Genomic DNA, 17,943 nt, shown 5'->3' on the forward strand with positions numbered 1-17,943 from the left:
ACTTCAAGTCCTATGGAATTGTTCGGAATTTCTTAAACTAGCCAAAACCCAACATGTATTATCACGTACAACAAATACAAACCATGTGTTTTAATTAAATAAATGAGACAAAAGTATCCTCAAGTATACTCAAATATGTCCTCGTGTTTTGAGTTGTGAAACGAGTACGTGAAGCTTCAGCCAATAGGCTTCAGATGCGGCATCTCCTCCCACAACACACCCCTCAGTCTCTCTCCCTCTCTACTGGCACTAGTGATGGGAATTACGGCTCTTTTTAGTGAGCCAAATCATTTGGCTCAGCTCACCAAGAAGAGCCGGCTCTTTCGGCTCCCAAACGGCCATTCATTTTATAATTTAGCCAAATTTAGCGCTGTTTTGACCTACAATTAGTATGTGCGCACATATATCACTTAAATTATTCAATATAATTATAGTAAACCTTATAATTTCCAGAATACCGTAATTTTACATGCTGCTTCGTTTCCGACTGTCACTCATTTTGTCTGCTATTCGTGCAACACACTCCTCACTCCTCAATCTCTTTCTCTCCTCCTCTTCCTTCTGCTCTGTACCTGTAGACCGTCAGCGAGCCGTGACCCACCCCAATCCCCTTGATGGTATGATCCTTGTCTGTCATCACCTGATTGGTCGCACGGACATCATTAACACAACATTCAGTCACAGTCAGTGCCCGTGGTGCGGAGAAGATCGTCCTATCATTCTGTCTTGAATTAATTAAAAAACGTTAAAAAAAACATCTCTCGGACGGGAGCCGGCTCTTATGGTTCGTGTCCACAGGGGCGTTTTTTATCGCGAAGGGACGCGCCGCTTCCCAACATTGGACGCTTGATGGGCTGTCACTAGACACAGGCTGTCCCCACCTGATTGGACGAACGCTTTCACGCCGTGGGCTGCTGCTCCCAGCTTTCAAACTGGAAACAGTATGGAAGCTCGTTTGGAAACTTTTTTCTCTTATTTCACGAAAATAGTTCACCGAAATGTGTTTCTGAAAACATTTGAGGCCAGTTGCTAAATCTGTCTTTATTTTCGATTGACAACTTTTATTTTAAAAGATTCTCGGGAGTTTCGAGAGGTGGCGAGTCGCGTCGGACGCCCCATGATTTGCATAAAGTAGACTAGACCTCAACTTTATACAAATTAGGAGCGGGCGTCGTGACGCTACGTTTCTCGAATCTCGACGCCATGCTACCAGAATGCATTGCGCGGCTGCTTACATAGACAATAAATGGGAAGCGTGGAAAGCACGGAGCCTGTGGACACGTACCATCAGTCACAGTAAAAAAACGGCTCTCGTAAAAGAGCCGGCTCAAAAAACCGGCTCGTTCGTGACCGACACATCACTACCTGGCAGTATGGCCGCCGTCCAGTAGCCGTTGGTGTGTGACGATATAAAGTTAACTAGTTTTACACGTTAAGACAATGTCGGCCGTACTTTTCCTGAAAAAGTCGGTGAGCAGACTTCCACCGAGTGTCGCTCGGCAGGTGGTCGGCTGCTGTTATCACACAGAGAGAGGAGTTTACGGTTACCGACCCAAACAGACCGAGGACCAGCACCAGTTACAGAGAGACCGCACAGCAGCGCTCAACCAAGGTCAGTATGGGGTTCATTAGCTACATAGTGGTCTTGTTGCTAGGAGCTACAGTTGCTAGGAGCTACAGTTGCTATCAGCTACAGTTGCTATAACACCCAGTGGCTGACATTGAAGTGTGTTTTGGGGGTCTGTTTGTGTTGCAGATCATGGTCTGGCACGTCTGGTGGAGGCATACAGAGCACATGGACACAAGGCTGCTAAAATCAACCCCTTACTGCCCGAGCAGCCTGTTGTTGACAGCGTCCCGGAGATAGACACGCTGGCTGGCACCATCACAGGACTACTCAACACCTCAGGTACATACATGACAGCTGCTTACATCCACAGGTGGAGACTCACAGAGAGCATGAGGAAGAAGTTTGGATTATGATCTCCTCCTTCTAACCATGTTTTATTACTTTGTATGCATGCAACAATATGTAATCTTATCATTTTTATTCACATTTTCTCATGCATTGCAGGATAAACGCTGATAATAGTTCACTGAAGTTGTATTGAGCTCCTTAAATCAAGTAAAGACACTGGTGCTCTCAGTCCTGAGGAGTAAAACAGGAAAATTAACAACCATGAATGTTGAAAACACCCAAATTAAGCTTTCCTCTGTTCACTCGTCACTCATCAGAGTCAAAACCTCACTTGTCGGGTTAAATGTGCTTCTGCAGGTCTTCCACATTTTGGCAAAGCGGAGGCTTCAGTGGAAGAGGTTCAGGCCTACCTGGAAGGAGCCTACTGTGGCCACCTGTCAGTGGAGACCAGCCAGCTGAGCAGCATGGAGGAGAGGGAGTGGTTCGCCAACCGCTTTGAGGAACTCAAGAAGAAGAGTTTCTCCACCGAGGAGAGGAGGCAGCTGGCCAGGATCATGCTGGAGTCTCAGGTAGGTCCAAGAAGAAAATGTACTGTATTATTTGCCACATCTTATTACCAGTGGTGTAGTGCTCGTTGATGAGGTGAGTGTAATACTAGGTAGATGGATAGTTACCGAGAAAGAAGTGGGGTATACTCACCTATATATATTCCAATGGCTTTTTGGCTGATGGGTGGGTATACTGTAAACCGCCAGCAAAAGAGTTGGTTATACTCCTTATACCTGTGTATACCCTCCACTACACCACTTCCTATCAGGTTTTGTATGGTAATGTCTACGGCTGTCCTCGACCAAAGAAAGTCTTAGTCGATTAAGACTCATATGATTTTGTCGACTAATTGACAGATCTGTAAAACTGAGTTTCTCCACAAAGAATCACACAAAAGATTAATAAGATTAAAGGTCACCTATTATGCAAAATGCACTTTTCCATGTCTTTTAAACATCAATATCTGTCCCCAGTGTGTCTACAGGCCACCATAGTATCATAAAAGACCATCCTCTCTCTTTTTCTCCTCCTCCGTTTGTCCGGAAATGGGTGCAGAAAAAAAATTCGCTTTTTTCCTTGTATTCTGACGTCATTAGAGAATGCAAGTCACGTGAGGGTTTCCTGGTCGAACCAGAGAGAACCTTCAGTAGCTGACCCCGGCCCACAGCGCGTCACTGTCTCTCCTCCTCAACCTAACTTGAGCAAAGTAGCTCCTACTGTTAGTCTGCAAGAACCAGCAGAACAGGCTTCATGTACTCCCATCATCTAAATATAACATGTTCTTTCACAAAGGCTTTATGTAATTACACTGTTTAAACAGATGATATTTATATATTATATATATTTGATGTCATGCATGTAGCAGAGTACAGGTAGTAAATAGTGACTGTAAGCAACACAACACATTTCTGTTTCACAGTCAAACTTTATTTGAGTAGACAGATGACAATATTAATTATTCACAGCATTTGTAATCATCTCACCTGTTAGTTAGTTATGTTAACATGGTACAGGAGAAAGTCTTCAGCTCTGGTAAACTATGGTAAGCTAAGCTCCGGTGGTCTGTAGTCATGGTAACACAGAGACAGCTCCTACTGTAAATAATATACCATTACTCTGATCTTCCATACATTTATCTTTTAGCAGAAATAATGAACTGACTACTGTTTCACATCTTCTATTTTCCACCCTGATGGTCGCTGTGTTTACACACCGTGTCATAGCGGTAGCATGTAGCTAACCCGTTAGCATGTAGCTACATGCTAACGGGTTAGCTACATGCTACCGGGTTAGCTCTGTATCTCCATGTAAACAGAGCCATCTGCTCTCAGCTGTCTGCTCTCCTCTGGGATGATTCTGTCGGTCATTTCTCACAGATGGATCTGTAAAGACAAACGTAAAACAGAGTGTATGTTTACGGTTTACAGAGTTGATGCATGAGGTAAACACTGAGCTAACTAACAGAGATATAAACAGCATTATTTACCTGAGAGAAACCGTCAGGAAAACCTGGAATCTGGACCGCAGATGTTCACCATGTGTCGCCGATTTCTGATCAGATTCCTCCGGTAACGTGCGCTGGGTGAAGTTTCTGGTTTATAAACTTTAAAGTGGTTTATAAACTTTATTCTAGCTGCTATCTCTCCACTCGTGGCTCTCTCTCTCTCTCTCTCTCTCTAGAGAGAGAGAGAGAGAGAGAGCTTCTCCGGGAGGGAGGGGGAGATAGTGACGCTGTTGTTGAGGACGTTTGATTGACAGAAAACGCTGACCAATCAGAGCAGAGTGGGAGGAGACAGAGGCTACAGACACAGAAATCAGCACTTTTGGAAATGGGCTGAAACAGAGGTTATAGAGACATGCTGGAATGCATGATCTGATTGTTTTTTTGAAAAAAAAACTTCAGAGACATGGTTTGGAGGTGTCTGAGACCTATAATAACTAGTTTAAATGGAGTATAATATGTGACCTTTAAAGCAAATAACAATAATAAGCAATTAAGAAGTAAAATATTTAATTAGAAAGTTGGCCAATTAGTTTTGAAATGCTTTAAAAGCAGGAGATCTCTATTTTGCCTGCCAAATCAAATTATTTACAAGATATTATTAAACCTTTTAACCTTCGTTTCATTATATTTGACTCCTTTCTATACAGGGATTGTATAAAGGTGATAAAGTATGTCCATGAATATGAGGCATGAGTTTACAGTTACTTACAATTCCTTGCTTACATCGAGGAGTTTTGTCACAGAATCTTTTGTTTATATGCCCTCTGGCGTTTCAGAGAACGCTGCAAAGAAAAATGCGTCGAGCATAAACACCTTTGTGCATGCTTGTAACTCGCGCGCCATCTCTGTGGATGCCCACGCCACGGTGCCTTGCGCAAGTATAAACAAAACTAAAGAGGGGGCAGCCCTAGTAATGTTGTGTATTTTGAACCCATCTGTTTCCTCACTTTTCTCTCACTATCTGTAGGAATTTGACCACTTTCTGGCCACAAAGTTTGCAACTGTGAAACGTTATGGAGGAGAAGGAGCAGAGAGCATGATGGGATTCTTCTACGAGCTCTTCCACCATTCGGCCCACAGCGGCGTCACCGACATTGTCATCGGCATGCCGCACAGAGGCCGACTCAACCTCCTGACAGGCCTGCTGAAGTTCCCACCAGAGGTTAATTAGACAGCCACATTTAATGAGACATGCACACTTTCAAATTATCCGTGACCTGGTGAGATTAGATTGTTTATTTTGCACGACTGTAATCAGCAGCACAAGTAAACAGTAAGTCACAGCCAGCTGCCAGAGGGTAAACAAGAGTAACATCAGACAACACAAATGTTTTTCTCCAGCTCATGTTCCGTAAGATGCGCGGCCTCAGCGAGTTCCCCGAGAATTCGCCCGCCATCGGTGACGTCCTCTCCCACCTCACCTCCTCAGTGCAGTTGGATTTCGGCGCTGCACACCCTATTCATGTGACCATGCTGCCCAACCCGTCTCACCTGGAGGCCATCAACCCCGTGGCTCAGGGCAAAACCAGAGCCAGGCAGCAGCTCAGGCACGAAGGAGACTATTCACCCGAAGAGAACGCCCAGCCGGGGGACCAAGTCACCTGTCTGCAGGTACACAACAACTAATACACACATCAAGCAGCCAAGAGGTTCAAGTTTACAAGAAGAGGAAGAGCAACTTAATACTATTATAACTTTATTTGATAGTGATGGTGGAGAGACTGGCAGGAAACATCTGGAGAGACAGGAAGCTAGAATCCAATGAGGGGAGGATGTGGTTATAATATACATACCACTATAGTCTGAAATTTAAGGTGTAGTTCAGTTGTTTTGAAGCGGGGTTGTACGAGGTACTTATCCATAGTCAGTGACCTACAGTAGATGACGGTCTGCATGACACCAGTTTGGAGAAACCGTTCGGAGTACCGACACAGGAGCAAACCAATACAGTGCTGTTGACGGGGCTGGCAGCAAAACGTATTTTAGCCACCTAAAAGAAAGGCCCACCTTTGAGTTGACAGTTGATTATTCTCTTCATTAATTGCTTAATTGTTTAGTCTATAAAATGTCAGAAAAAGACAAAAAAAAAATGTCAATCAGTGTTTCCCAAAGCCCAAGATGACGTCCTCAAATGTCTTGTTTTCTCCACAACTCAAAGATATTCGGTTTACTATCATAGAGGAGTAAAGAAACCAGAAAATATTCACATTTAAGAAGCTGGAATCAGAGAATTAAGTCTTTTCTTTCTTAAAAAATGACTAAAAATGATTAATCGATTATCAAAATAGTTGGCGATTCATTTAATAGTTGACAGGAATCGATAAATCATTGCAGCTCTACATTTTCCTATTTTTAAAGCATTACTTAAACATTTTTGCAATTTTCTCATTAACCAACGCACTTACTAGAATAAAGACAATTTGGCACAATCCCTGATCTCTATCACTATGTGTATTTTGATGCAAATTCAGGTCCAGATGACACATATTTGAGTATTTTCTGTTATTATAAAAAAAATTTAAGGATTGTGCAGCCTTGGCAGAGGTATACACTTTCTCATGTAAAAGGATGTGTTCATAATTTTTCAAGTCTGTCTCAAAACCATTGTCAGGTGCCCATATGAACACAAATCTTATCAGATGTTACATCTGATACGTAACATCTGATAAGTAACATCTGATAAGTGGCTTAGACAGAATTGGCAGTCAAAAACAGCACCGGCATTTATGTGCTAGATCCACTGAGAAACAAAGTGTCCACAGCCACTCAAATAATAGACATCTGAATGTTTTCTTTTGTTTTCTTCTCTCTGGATCCCAGGTTCATACTCTGCACTCTTGGCCTTGTTAAAGAAGTCATTATCGAACTGTCCTGCTGTGTTACCAAAACTTCAAGTGAATCTCTGTTCTCTTCTCACAGGTCCATGGTGATGGCTCTTTCCCTGGCCAAGGGATCGTTCCAGAAACTTTGACCCTTTCAAACCTCCCTCACTACAGAGTCGGTGGGAGCATCCACCTCATTGTGAACAACCAAGTGGGTTACACCACTCCGTCCGAGAGAGGGAGATCCTCTTTGTACTGTAGTGATGTCGGTCAGTGAAACATCAAAATAATTAAATATTTGCTACTTTCTTATCAAGCATAGATACCTTTGTCAATTTGTGTGTGTAAGAGATTTGTTTTCAAAATATTACTGGACACTGGTCATGTGTCCTGTTATAATCTAAAACTTATGCTCACATTTGTACCACAGGTAAGATGGTGAACTGTGCTGTGATCCACGTAAACGGCGATGATGCGGAGGAGGTGCTGCGGGCCACTCGGCTGGCTGTGGAGTACCAGCGGCTTTTCAGGAAAGACGTCATCCTGGACCTCATCTGCTACCGTCAGTGGGGCCACAACGAGATGGATGAGCCTTTCTTCACCAACCCGGCCATGTACAAGATCATTCGGTCAGTTCAATTTACCTCCTTTCACCATCACAGCAAATGTTAATGTAGCATATACAACATATTTCTCAGGCCGACATTACTTTCTTTAAGAGGTTGTAGTGGGCTCTGTTTTAAAGCTAGAGTGAGGATATTGGTGTCTTATGAAACTAGACGACCTAAGGCATTCATTGGTACCATGTCATGCTTGGGGGGTTAAATAACCCAAAAGTTAGGCAAAATTTTGGCAATGGAAAAACTGGAATGGCCGTTTTCAAAGGGGTTCCTTGACCTTTGACCCCAAGATATGTGAATGAAAATGGGTTCTATGGGTACCCACGAGTCTCCCCTTTACAGACATGCCCACTTGTCACATGCAGTTTTGGGTAAAAACATGCAGTTTATTTCATGCAATAATATAAATGTGTTATTTTCACCTATTCTAAAAATGGTGTGTTTGAATATTTCTGCATACTGGGGTCCCTAAACAGTCTTGAATTACATAAATTGTGTATCACTGTAAAGCTGAGACTCTTTTGGATCCAAGGAGCCCAACTGTATTCATCTGTGATGATGTTAGTCCCCATAGGAGACATTTCATTATAGTGAGACCATTTTTTAAAAACTTGACCTCACTGTATAAAATGACCTGTGGTGACCTCTAAGATAATCAGAGCGACATGAAAATTTACAGCCAAAATTGCTCATTGATTTTGCAAACATCATGCATTTAGAAAGAACATGTTGTGGCCTACATTTTAAAGTTAAAGGTCACCTATTATGCAAAATGCACTTTTCCATGTATTTTAAACATCAATATCTGTCCCCAGTGTGTCTACAGGCCACCATAGTATCATAAAAGACCATCCTCTCTCTTTTTCTCCTGCTCCGTTTGTCCGGAAATGGGTGTCGAAACAACGCTGCGCAGCTTTTCTTTTCTTCTGACGTCATTTGAGAATTAGCCATATAAGGGTTTCCTGGTCGAACCAGAGCAGAACCTTCAGTAGCTGACCCCGCCCCACAGCGCGTCACTGTCTCTCCTCCTCAACCGAACTTGAGCAAAGTAGCTCCTACTGTTAGTCTGCAAGAACCAGCAGAACAGTCTTCATGTACTCCCATCATCTAAATATAACATGTTCTTTCACAAAGGCTTTATGTAATTACACTGTTTAAACAGATGATATTTATATATTATATATATTTGATGTCATGCATGTAGCAGAGTACAGGTAGTAAATAGTGACTTGTAAGCAACACAACACATTTCTGTTTCACAGTCAAACTTTATTTGAGTAGACAGATGACAATATTAATTATTCACAGCATTTGTAATCATCTCACCTGTTAGTTAGTTATGTTAACATGGTACAGGAGAAAGTCTTCAGCTCTGGTAAACTATGGTAAGCTAAGCTCCGGTGGTCTGTAGTCATGGTAACACAGAGACAGCTACTACTGTAAATAATATACCATTACTCTGATCTTCCATACATTTATCTTTTAGCAGAAATAATGAACTGACTACTGTTTCACATCTTCTATTTTCCACCCTGATGGTCGCTGTGTTTACACACCGTGTCATAGCGGTAGCATGTAGCTAACCCGTTAGCATGTAGCTACATGCTAACGGGTTAGCTACATGCTACCGGGTTAGCTCTGTATCTCCATGTAAACAGAGCCATCTGCCCACAGCTGTCTGCTCTCAGCTGTCTGCTCTCAGCTGTCTGCTCTCAGCTGTCTGCTCTCAGCCGTCTGCTCTCAGCCATCTGCTCTCAGCTGTCTGCTCTCCTCTGGGATGATTCTGTCGGTCATTTCTCACAGATGGATCTGTAAAGACAGACGTAAAACAGAGTGTATGTTTACGGTTTACAGAGTTGATGCATGAGGTAAACACTGAGCTAACTAACAGAGATATAAATAGTATTATTTACCTGAGAGAAACCGTCAGGAAAACCTGGAGTCTGGACCGCAGATGTTCATCATTTGTCGCCGATTTCTGATCAGATTCCTCCGGTCACGTGCGCTGGGTGAAGTTTCTGGTTTATAAACTTTAAAGTGGTTTATAAACTTTATTCTAGCTCCTCTCTCTCCAGAGCTTCTCCGGGAGGGAGGGGGAGATAGTGACGCTGTTGTTGAGGACGTTTGATTGACAGAAAACGCTGACCAATCAGAGCAGAGTGGGAGGAGACAGGCTGTGAATCAGGGGTTTTCAGACAGAGGCTGAATTAGGCTCTGAGGCAGGCAGACTCAGGCTGCAGTATGAGAAGAATAAAGGGTTTTTTGAACATTGCAGCATGTAAACATGTTCTAGTGCAACATTAAAATACATCTATGAACCTGGAAATGAGCATAATATGAGACCTACAGAGCTACAGACACAGAAATCAGCACTTTTGGAAATGGGCTGAAACAGAGGTTATAGAGACATGCTGGAATGCATGATCTGATTGTTTTTTTGAAAAAAAAACTTCAGAGACATGGTTTGGAGGTGTCTGAGACCTATAATAACTAGTTTAAATGGAGTATAATATGTGACCTTTAAATGGATCAATTTGGTGCACACTGAGAGCAAAATTACGAGGCTAGATCTATGAAGAACATTGTACTCTTGTAAATACTGTTGTGCTCTAGGAAACAATTTAACCATAAACACTGTATAGATGGCTGTATAGATATGGTGATGACATGGCAAAAAAAGTCACACCCACAAAGCGTGGTAATGAAACAGACATAGTCACACTGTTGCATCCTCACAGATCCCGTAAGAGCGTCCCTGACTCCTACTCAGACCAGCTGATCTCTGAGGGTCTGATGACCGCCATCGAGCGCGATGAGATCAAGACCAAACACTACGCCATGCTCAACGACAAGCTGTCCAACATGACCCTGTACAGCCCTCCACCCACCAACCTGCAGGGCCGCTGGGGGGATCTGGTCGAACCCCAGGCCAGAGTTACCACCTGGGACACGGGCGTCCCCGTTCCCCTGATGCAGTTTGTGGGAGCCAAATCAGTGGACATCCCTGAGGAAATACAGCTGCACAGCCACCTCAGGAAAACCCATGCACAGGTACACCCATCGTCTCTATCTTTTCTACTGGATTGTCTTTTGTTGACTTGGCAGCAGCTAGATGTGTTTTTCTTCGTGAACTCAGGCTCGGTTGACCAAGTTGGAAGAAGGGACCAAACTGGACTGGTCCACGGCGGAGGCCTTGGCTTTTGGCTCTCTCCTCTCCCAAGGTTAGTGTTTCATCAGAAAATACAACAGATCAAATATTCAGGGTTCCTACGCAGTATGGAATTTGATTTTAGTAATTTCCAGGTCTGGATAAGTATGGGGAAAAGAAGAGCGGATGGAAAAATATTAGTTTCTCCAGACTATTGTCCCTATTCTGTTTTCTAAAATATAAAATTCAGAATTTCTAAAAATGTATTGGATCATACAAGCGGAGTGTTTTTCACGGCGTTTGGAGCAGGTAGCTAGCTCAGCCAAAATATTTACTACTGTGTGAAAGAGTGCAGGCCAGAGTGAGCTTGATGTCGTCGAAAGCAAGGAAAGAAATATGGCGTGTGATGCAAAGTTAGTTCTCTTTTCTAGTCCCATGGTGAGTTGTACATGAACATCCCTTCTGATACTGTAGGGGCTGAAGGTATACAGTTATTTACGTGACAAAAACCGAATAACATTGCACTGTTTTAGCATTGCAGCTTGAAGAAGATGCTGTGCATTGAACTTGTCTGGGTTTGGTTTTAATTGATTTGTATGAGTTACAGTAACCAGCTACAATATTCTGGCTATTATTTGGCAACATAACATAGGCTACATAGTCAGATAGTAGACAGTTAGATTTTAAAACCATTTATTTACATTAATAAATATCTAGCTATGTGTACTCAGATGTCAAATATGATCTGGAAATTTGTGTCTGGAAAAGTATGGAATTTTGAATCGGAAAATGTATAGGAACCCCAAATATAATGCTGTGTTCACACTACGTTCGACACCGCAACATTCTTCAAGTAATTTTCAATGGAAGCCGGTGACATGAAGCTACAAACTGACACCCGACACTTGTCGCTGCGTAACGCGCTACGAATAAAGTTGCTCAACTTTTTTCAGCGTCAACCAATCATATGTTTTTTTCCACCAGTTCCCAGAGCTATTTAATGTCATAACTACGTCAACAAGCGCTTGAGCAACATTTCAACGCCGACTCACCGACAATGCAGCTGGCCATGCTCTCCGTTTTGTTGCTTTTGTCGCTCATAGTGTGAACATAGCATAAGTATCATCTCATTGTTTTGATGTCAAGAAATGGATTTCCAATTATTGTTGTTGCAGGCTTTAATATTCGAATCAGCGGACAGGACGTTGGAAGAGGCACGTTCAGTCAGCGACACGCCATGGTGGTGTGTCAAGACACTAACGATATGTACATCCCTCTGAACCACATCAGCCCTCAGCAGACCGGTTTCATGGAGGTAAAATCCTTAGAAACCAGATTAAAATATAATTTGTCACAATTTCCTCCTTCCTGTTTGGTATTGTGATGTCTTTGTTTTTCAGGTGTGTAACAGCCCGCTATCTGAGGAGGCAGTGCTTGGGTTTGAATACGGTATGAGCATCGCACAGCCAAAGCTCCTTCCCATTTGGGAGGCTCAGTTTGGAGATTTCTTCAACGGAGCGCAGATCATCTTTGATACCTTCCTCACCGGAGGTAAACTTCTGGTGCTAGCAACAGATTCACAATTCACACTCTCATTATCGTTATACAAAATCTTCACACATCAGATGTGAAACTGCTGTGTCCCCAGGTGAGGCCAAGTGGCTGCTACAGAGTGGGCTGGTGATCCTGCTGCCTCACGGCTACGATGGAGCCGGACCTGAACACTCATCCTGCCGTATGGAGCGCTTCCTGCAGGTCTGTGATGTAATCCATGTCAAACCAAGTTACCAGATTTTGTGTAAATAATGTTCATGTCAACATCCCGGTTGTAATTAGAGCTCGGAAAAGATATGTCAGCACTTAAGATTACGTTACTGCCTGAAAACCAAACAAACATGGATGCCTTAGGTCAGCCAAAGTCTGTCATTCAAGTTCATTAAATCTGAATTGATATGTGTCAACACACAGTAGTTCTTATCCTTCACACACACAACACTAACACCATTTTTTAAAAGGTCCCAGCCTGTCCCTCCCGGATTGCTGATTTCGAACTCTGCACAGACCAGCAGACACTTGCGTTTAGGAACATTTTTATTTTTCAAAGCACTGCTCTACCTCTGCTGTTATTTGTAAACTGGTTAACAGATTTAAGTTTGGATGCTTCTTAACTGATTGTGTGTTTTATACCAGCAGTTTTCTAGTTGGTTTGTGTTACACATTACCTGAATTGTAAATGATTGTTAACTCGTCTTCGTCTCTTAGATGTGTGACAGTAAAGAAGAGGGCGTGGACGGCGACACTATGAACATGGCCGTGGTCAACCCCACGACGTCGGCTCAGTACTTCCACCTGCTGAGGAGGCAGATGATCCGTAACTTCCGCAAACCTCTCATTGTGGTCGGACCCAAGATGCTGCTCAGATTTTCTGTGAGCACTAACATATAACATTTCCAATCCATTTCCTCCTTTTCACAGATATTTCCATACAAGTGGCCGAATGATGTGTGTTGTTTTCACAGGGGGCAGCGTCCAGTCTGGCTGAACTGGCACCAGGAACATCTTTCAGACCGGTGTTGGGTGATGCTTCAGTCTCCGCAGAAAGGTACAGAACATTTAATGATTGTAATTTATTCTGTAGTGTGTCCTCAATGTGGTGAAATACATTTTAAGGAATAATTTAAATTGTAGGGCTTCAGATGTCATAAATTTTTGTTTAAAACAAGTTTTTTCATTGTTTGTTTTGAATAGTCCTTTAATAAAAACCTGGCTAAACGTGGAAAAAGCATAACCTATACATTAAGTCCATTCTGTTGTTATTCCCTGCAGTGTCCAGAAGGTGGTGCTGTGCTCAGGGAAACATTACTACGCCCTCCTGAAACAGAGGGAGACGTCGGCAGCCAACCAGAACACAGCACTCGTCCGTGTGGAGGAGTTGTGTCCGTTCCCACTGGAAGCTCTGCAGCAGGAGCTCAACAAATACTCCAACGCCAAAGGTACGTGTGGGGCCTCCGCCTTCACTGTTAGTAGACATACTGACTGTAGAAGTGCCATCACAACAACAGCTTGTTTGATTTCAGTCCAGTCATTGAGGAAAAGTTCATATCTGTATGTTTTGTGTAAGTTTTTGTTTGTGCTGCTGTATTACAAGAAAACCAGCTTTGTGAACAAATTAACACTTTCACAACACTGCTGCTGTTCCTCACCATACATTACCATTACTGGTGTTCATATATATTACGTAAAAACCAAAGAGGAAACGCAGTAGAGGGCAAATTAACAGCCACTACAATCCAGCCAAACTCTATCAATGGTTCCCAACCTTTTTCCTTAAAGGCCCCCTTTTCTATGATTGAGTAAACTCACTAAGTGACATATTTTATGGATATTTTATATTATATTCAATGCATAACAATACCAGTACAGAACAACTGATAAACTGTACAATTAACCCAAATAGTGAACGCAATAACTGCAGGAAGTTTGTCTAAAACAAGCAATTTGGATGAATTTTGAGCAGATTATTTCCTGTGAATATTGAATCAGAGATGAGTTTTCTTGTTATTTTTAGGAATTTTTAATACAATTCTTTGTCTGTATTTTAGTATTTTTTTTAACAATTATTCATACATAATAGGCTTCTTTTTTTGACTAATTCAGTGTTTTCTTCTCCCTGACACTTGATCATTGTTCTATTAGCTCTTTGGTTGTTTTAACTGCGTACTTTTCTAACTCAGGACAAGGCTGTTTAGCAGAGAGGGAAGGCTCTGTGAATTTAAATTGTGTTCAGGTCTTCACCGTGCCCTTATCCTGTTTATATCTTAAATAATAATCCAAACTTTTAAAATAACATTCATTTAGTTTTTCTCAGAAATGAATGAAAAACAAAGATATAGGCCAACTGTATATTTTCCAAAGGGAACGCCAAAGCATCCCCGGGGATCGGGGTTGTAAAAAGGTTTACTTATGTCACGTAAATGTCATGATTTCTGCGGTATTTCCCTTTGCTACATTATGTAGTACTGCAGTCTTTGTGGTTGATGCACAAGAGGCAACACAAGTTTATTTATATAGTATGTTTCACACAGAGGCGATTCATAGTTCTTTACATCAAGCTTAAAATGCATTAAAACATTTAAAACTCAGTGGTAATGAAAATGAATGATTTAAAATGAAATGACACATAAAGACAAAATACTAGACAACATAATAAGTCTTATGTTGCAGGTACAGGGCAGAAATAAAACCCCAAAATGTAATAAATAGCAAGTGCAAACTCAGATCTTCTGGAAGATTGTTCCAGATCATAATGTGGTGCAGAGAAACTAAAAGCTCTCCACAGTTTGTTTTAATCCTCTTAGCTTTATTTATTTAATCAGTTATTTATTTATTTATTTAGTCTGGCCCACTAAAAATGTTACACTGAAAGGTTTTAGGTCTTGCTGAGACATACGTCCTTGTAATTGTGGTGTAAATGTTTTTTGGTTTCAATCTTCAGTGAAAATGATCCAAAATGACCTTTTGACCGTTTATTGACAACAGAAAGTAATTTAAGTTCTTATCATTGATTACTTTGGAGGAAAGTGATTTTTCTTCACTCTTGGGACCAGAGTCACTCGATGATACATTACTGCCATCTGAAATTTGAGTGTCTGGCAGAAAAACAATTACAAAAGCAGCTCTTCCAGTGAGTCACAGGAAGTTGAATGCCATTCAGCAGCAGTGTGCAGCAACTTCAATAGAAGTCTGACAGTCTTTTGTTAACGAGTCCTCAAAAAAACATTAGACAACTCACAAAGAATGCATCTGTCAAACAAAAATCTAAAGCATGAGCTTCACCAGACTGGTCTTCACTGCAGGGCTATTATGTTAAGTGTTTCTGTTATTTTGTCCACCCTCTGTAGCTGAATGAGCGACTGTGATTGCTTCATTTTTGTTATGCAAGACTTCCCGAGCACGAGGAACTGAAGGCATCAGTGTCTGCATCCTTCTCTTTACCCATAAATCTTTGCATTTGTGGGTTGTTAACTGTATTTACTGAAGATGATTTTTGCTCTTCAAACGAACTGCAACACGATTACAGCACATCAGAGGGGGAGGATGCAGTTTTGTCGAGGCCAATTCCTTTATATTTGCTGTACACTGAAAACATTTGGGTTTGACATCAAAAGATGAATATGATACAAGAGATCAGGATTTCAGCTTCTATTTCCAGGAATTTACATCTAGACCTTTTAAAAAACTTAGAAGATAGCATCTTTTGTTTGAACCCACCCATTTTTCAAGTGAGCAAAATGATTGGAACATGTGACTGACAGGTGTTTTTTGTTGCCCAGGTGTGTCCTATTACTTTGATTATTCAAACACTAAATAGCGCTGAATGTCTACTCTCAGTTTCAGCTTTGGGTTTTGCCTGTGCAGACTGCATTTATAGTTAAAGAGGTGTAACCAACATGAAGACCAGAGAGCTGTTTATGGGAGAAAAGCAAGCAATTTTTAAGCTGAGAGAAGATGGAAAATCAATCAGAGCCATTGCACAAACGTTGGTCATAGCCAGTTCAACCATTGGGAATGGCCTGAAGAAGAAAGAAACCACTGGTGTACTGAGCAACAGACATCGAACCGGTAGACCAGGGAAAACATCAGCAGTTGATGACAGAAACATTGTGAGAGCTGTAAAGAAAAACCCTAAAACAACCGTCAGTGACATCACCAACAACCTCCGGAGGGCAGGAGTGAAGGTATCACAATCCACCGTTCGCAGAAGACTTCGGGAACAAAAGTACAGAGGCTACAGCGGAAGATGCAAACCACTCATTAGCAATAAGAAAAGGAAGGCTATGTTGGAATTTGCCAAAAAGTACAGAGACGAGGCTCAAAAGATGTGGGACAAAGTTTCATGGACTGATGAGACAAAGATTAACCTGATGTGATGGAAAGGCTAATGTGTGGAGAAAGAAAGGATCTGATCATGATTCCAAACACACAAGCTCATCTGTGAAACACGGTGGAGGTAATGTCATGACTTGGGCTTGCATGGCTTCTTCTGGGACGGGCTCATTGAGCTTCATTGATGATGTAACACATGATGGCAGCAACAAAATGAACTCAGAAGTCTACAGAAACATTTTGTCTGCCAATTTAAAGAGAGATGCAACCAAACTCATCGGGAGATCCTTCATCATGCAGCAAGAGGAACCACCAACCTTTTGATTAACGGAGGACCCGCTCTACCTACTCAGCTACAGCCGCCCCCTTATTATTATTTATTATCACGTGAACTTTGACATCATTGGTTATTACAAATGTCATTGTGATTCTTGTGAGTTTTTTTTTTCTTCTTCTGGAACAAAACCTTTAAGTTCAGGTTTCACTTCGGCTCTCTGTTTCATTGTTCTCACCTCCCCGAAACTCACTGAAGCAAAACCAGTTTCAGTCTGAAAAAAATTCCCTAAACTGCATGAACAAGTCACATGTTTGGTGAAAAAACGCAGAGGAGTCATGTCCTCTTTTACTCTCAATGTAATTCTTTTTTAAACTTCCCCTACAGAGTTTATTTGGAGTCAGGAGGAGCCACAGAACATGGGACCCTGGTCTTTTGTAGCTCCCAGGTTTGAGAAGCAGCTGGCCTGTAAGGTGAGCAGTGGTTCAAATAATATCATCCACGATTTGAAACCTATAATTGTTCTGAAATGAACTGTTGATATTACACATACTAGACCGTCTCTTCTGTCTGTCTCAGCTCCGGTTAGTGAGCCGACCTGCTCTGCCCGCCCCCGCTGTCGGTATCGGGACGCTCCATCACCAGCAGCAAGAGGCCATCCTCACCGCTACCTTCTCCTAAGCCTCAACAAGACTGGCAACCAGAATAACCACTACATAAGCATCAGCACTACACTACATACTGGTATCTGCTGTGGTCATCCAAACCATCGTCACTAAATGTGCACGGCAGATATACGGGACCTTTTCAGACGATGTGCGGTTTAAAAGTTAAATTGGTTAATATATAGAAAAAATCAAAGAAAGTGTCGGAGAACAGTATTTGATATTTTTTTTAACTCTCATAGTCAAACAGGTTTTAACGATTATGTTTATGGTTTGAATGAAATTCTTGTCTGCTTGTTTCTAAAGTTTTTACCCCTTTCCCTTATTTACTATGCCTGTATGTGTTCAGTGACGAGGCACTATGGTTAGAAAAAAGACAACTGCTGAATGTGGTTCGGATCCGAAACGAGGCCTTAGAGACCATGTTCACGATGTGTCTGTTAGCTGACCATCGTAGCTGCAGCACTGGGATTGTATCTTACCTGTGTCAAATCGGTAAAAGCTCTTTTAAATGTCGCTTTTAAATGTGAAACTATGGCTGCGAATAGTCAAACAAT

The 17,943-nt window shown here is 41.9% G+C and overlaps 1 protein-coding gene across 1 annotated transcript; it reads left to right on the forward strand.

Moving 5' to 3' along the window:
• The first annotated feature begins 1,349 nt into the window (after positions 1-1,349).
• dhtkd1 (dehydrogenase E1 and transketolase domain containing 1) lies at positions 1,350-17,447 on the forward strand. Its single transcript, XM_074632421.1, has 17 exons — positions 1,350-1,612; positions 1,757-1,909; positions 2,276-2,487; positions 4,939-5,133; positions 5,313-5,582; positions 6,891-7,062; positions 7,224-7,422; positions 10,152-10,464; positions 10,550-10,634; positions 11,737-11,876; positions 11,962-12,112; positions 12,210-12,316; positions 12,824-12,988; positions 13,081-13,163; positions 13,388-13,554; positions 17,109-17,194; positions 17,301-17,447. Exons 1-17 carry the CDS (start codon positions 1,441-1,443, stop codon positions 17,400-17,402), a joined length of 2,772 nt encoding a protein of 923 aa, XP_074488522.1. The 5' UTR covers positions 1,350-1,440; the 3' UTR covers positions 17,403-17,447.
• The last annotated feature ends 496 nt before the right edge of the window (positions 17,448-17,943 follow it).

Source organism: Sebastes fasciatus, chromosome 4 (assembly GCF_043250625.1).
Source record: "Sebastes fasciatus isolate fSebFas1 chromosome 4, fSebFas1.pri, whole genome shotgun sequence".
NCBI classification, from domain to species: domain Eukaryota; kingdom Metazoa; phylum Chordata; class Actinopteri; order Perciformes; family Sebastidae; genus Sebastes; species Sebastes fasciatus.

What these genes read in the sequence shown, in the direction of transcription:
- dhtkd1 (XM_074632421.1), top strand. Translation starts at nt 1,441, where the DNA reads ATGTCGGCCGTACTTTTCCTGAAAAAGTCGGTGAGCAGACTTCCACCG. An exon ending in AGGACTACTCAACACCTCAG is followed by an intron (nt 1,910 to 2,275) that starts GTACATACATGA and finishes GTGCTTCTGCAG; the next exon opens with GTCTTCCACATTTTGGCAAA. An exon ending in AGATGCTGCTCAGATTTTCT is followed by an intron (nt 12,989 to 13,080) that starts GTGAGCACTAAC and finishes TTGTTTTCACAG; the next exon opens with GGGGCAGCGTCCAGTCTGGC.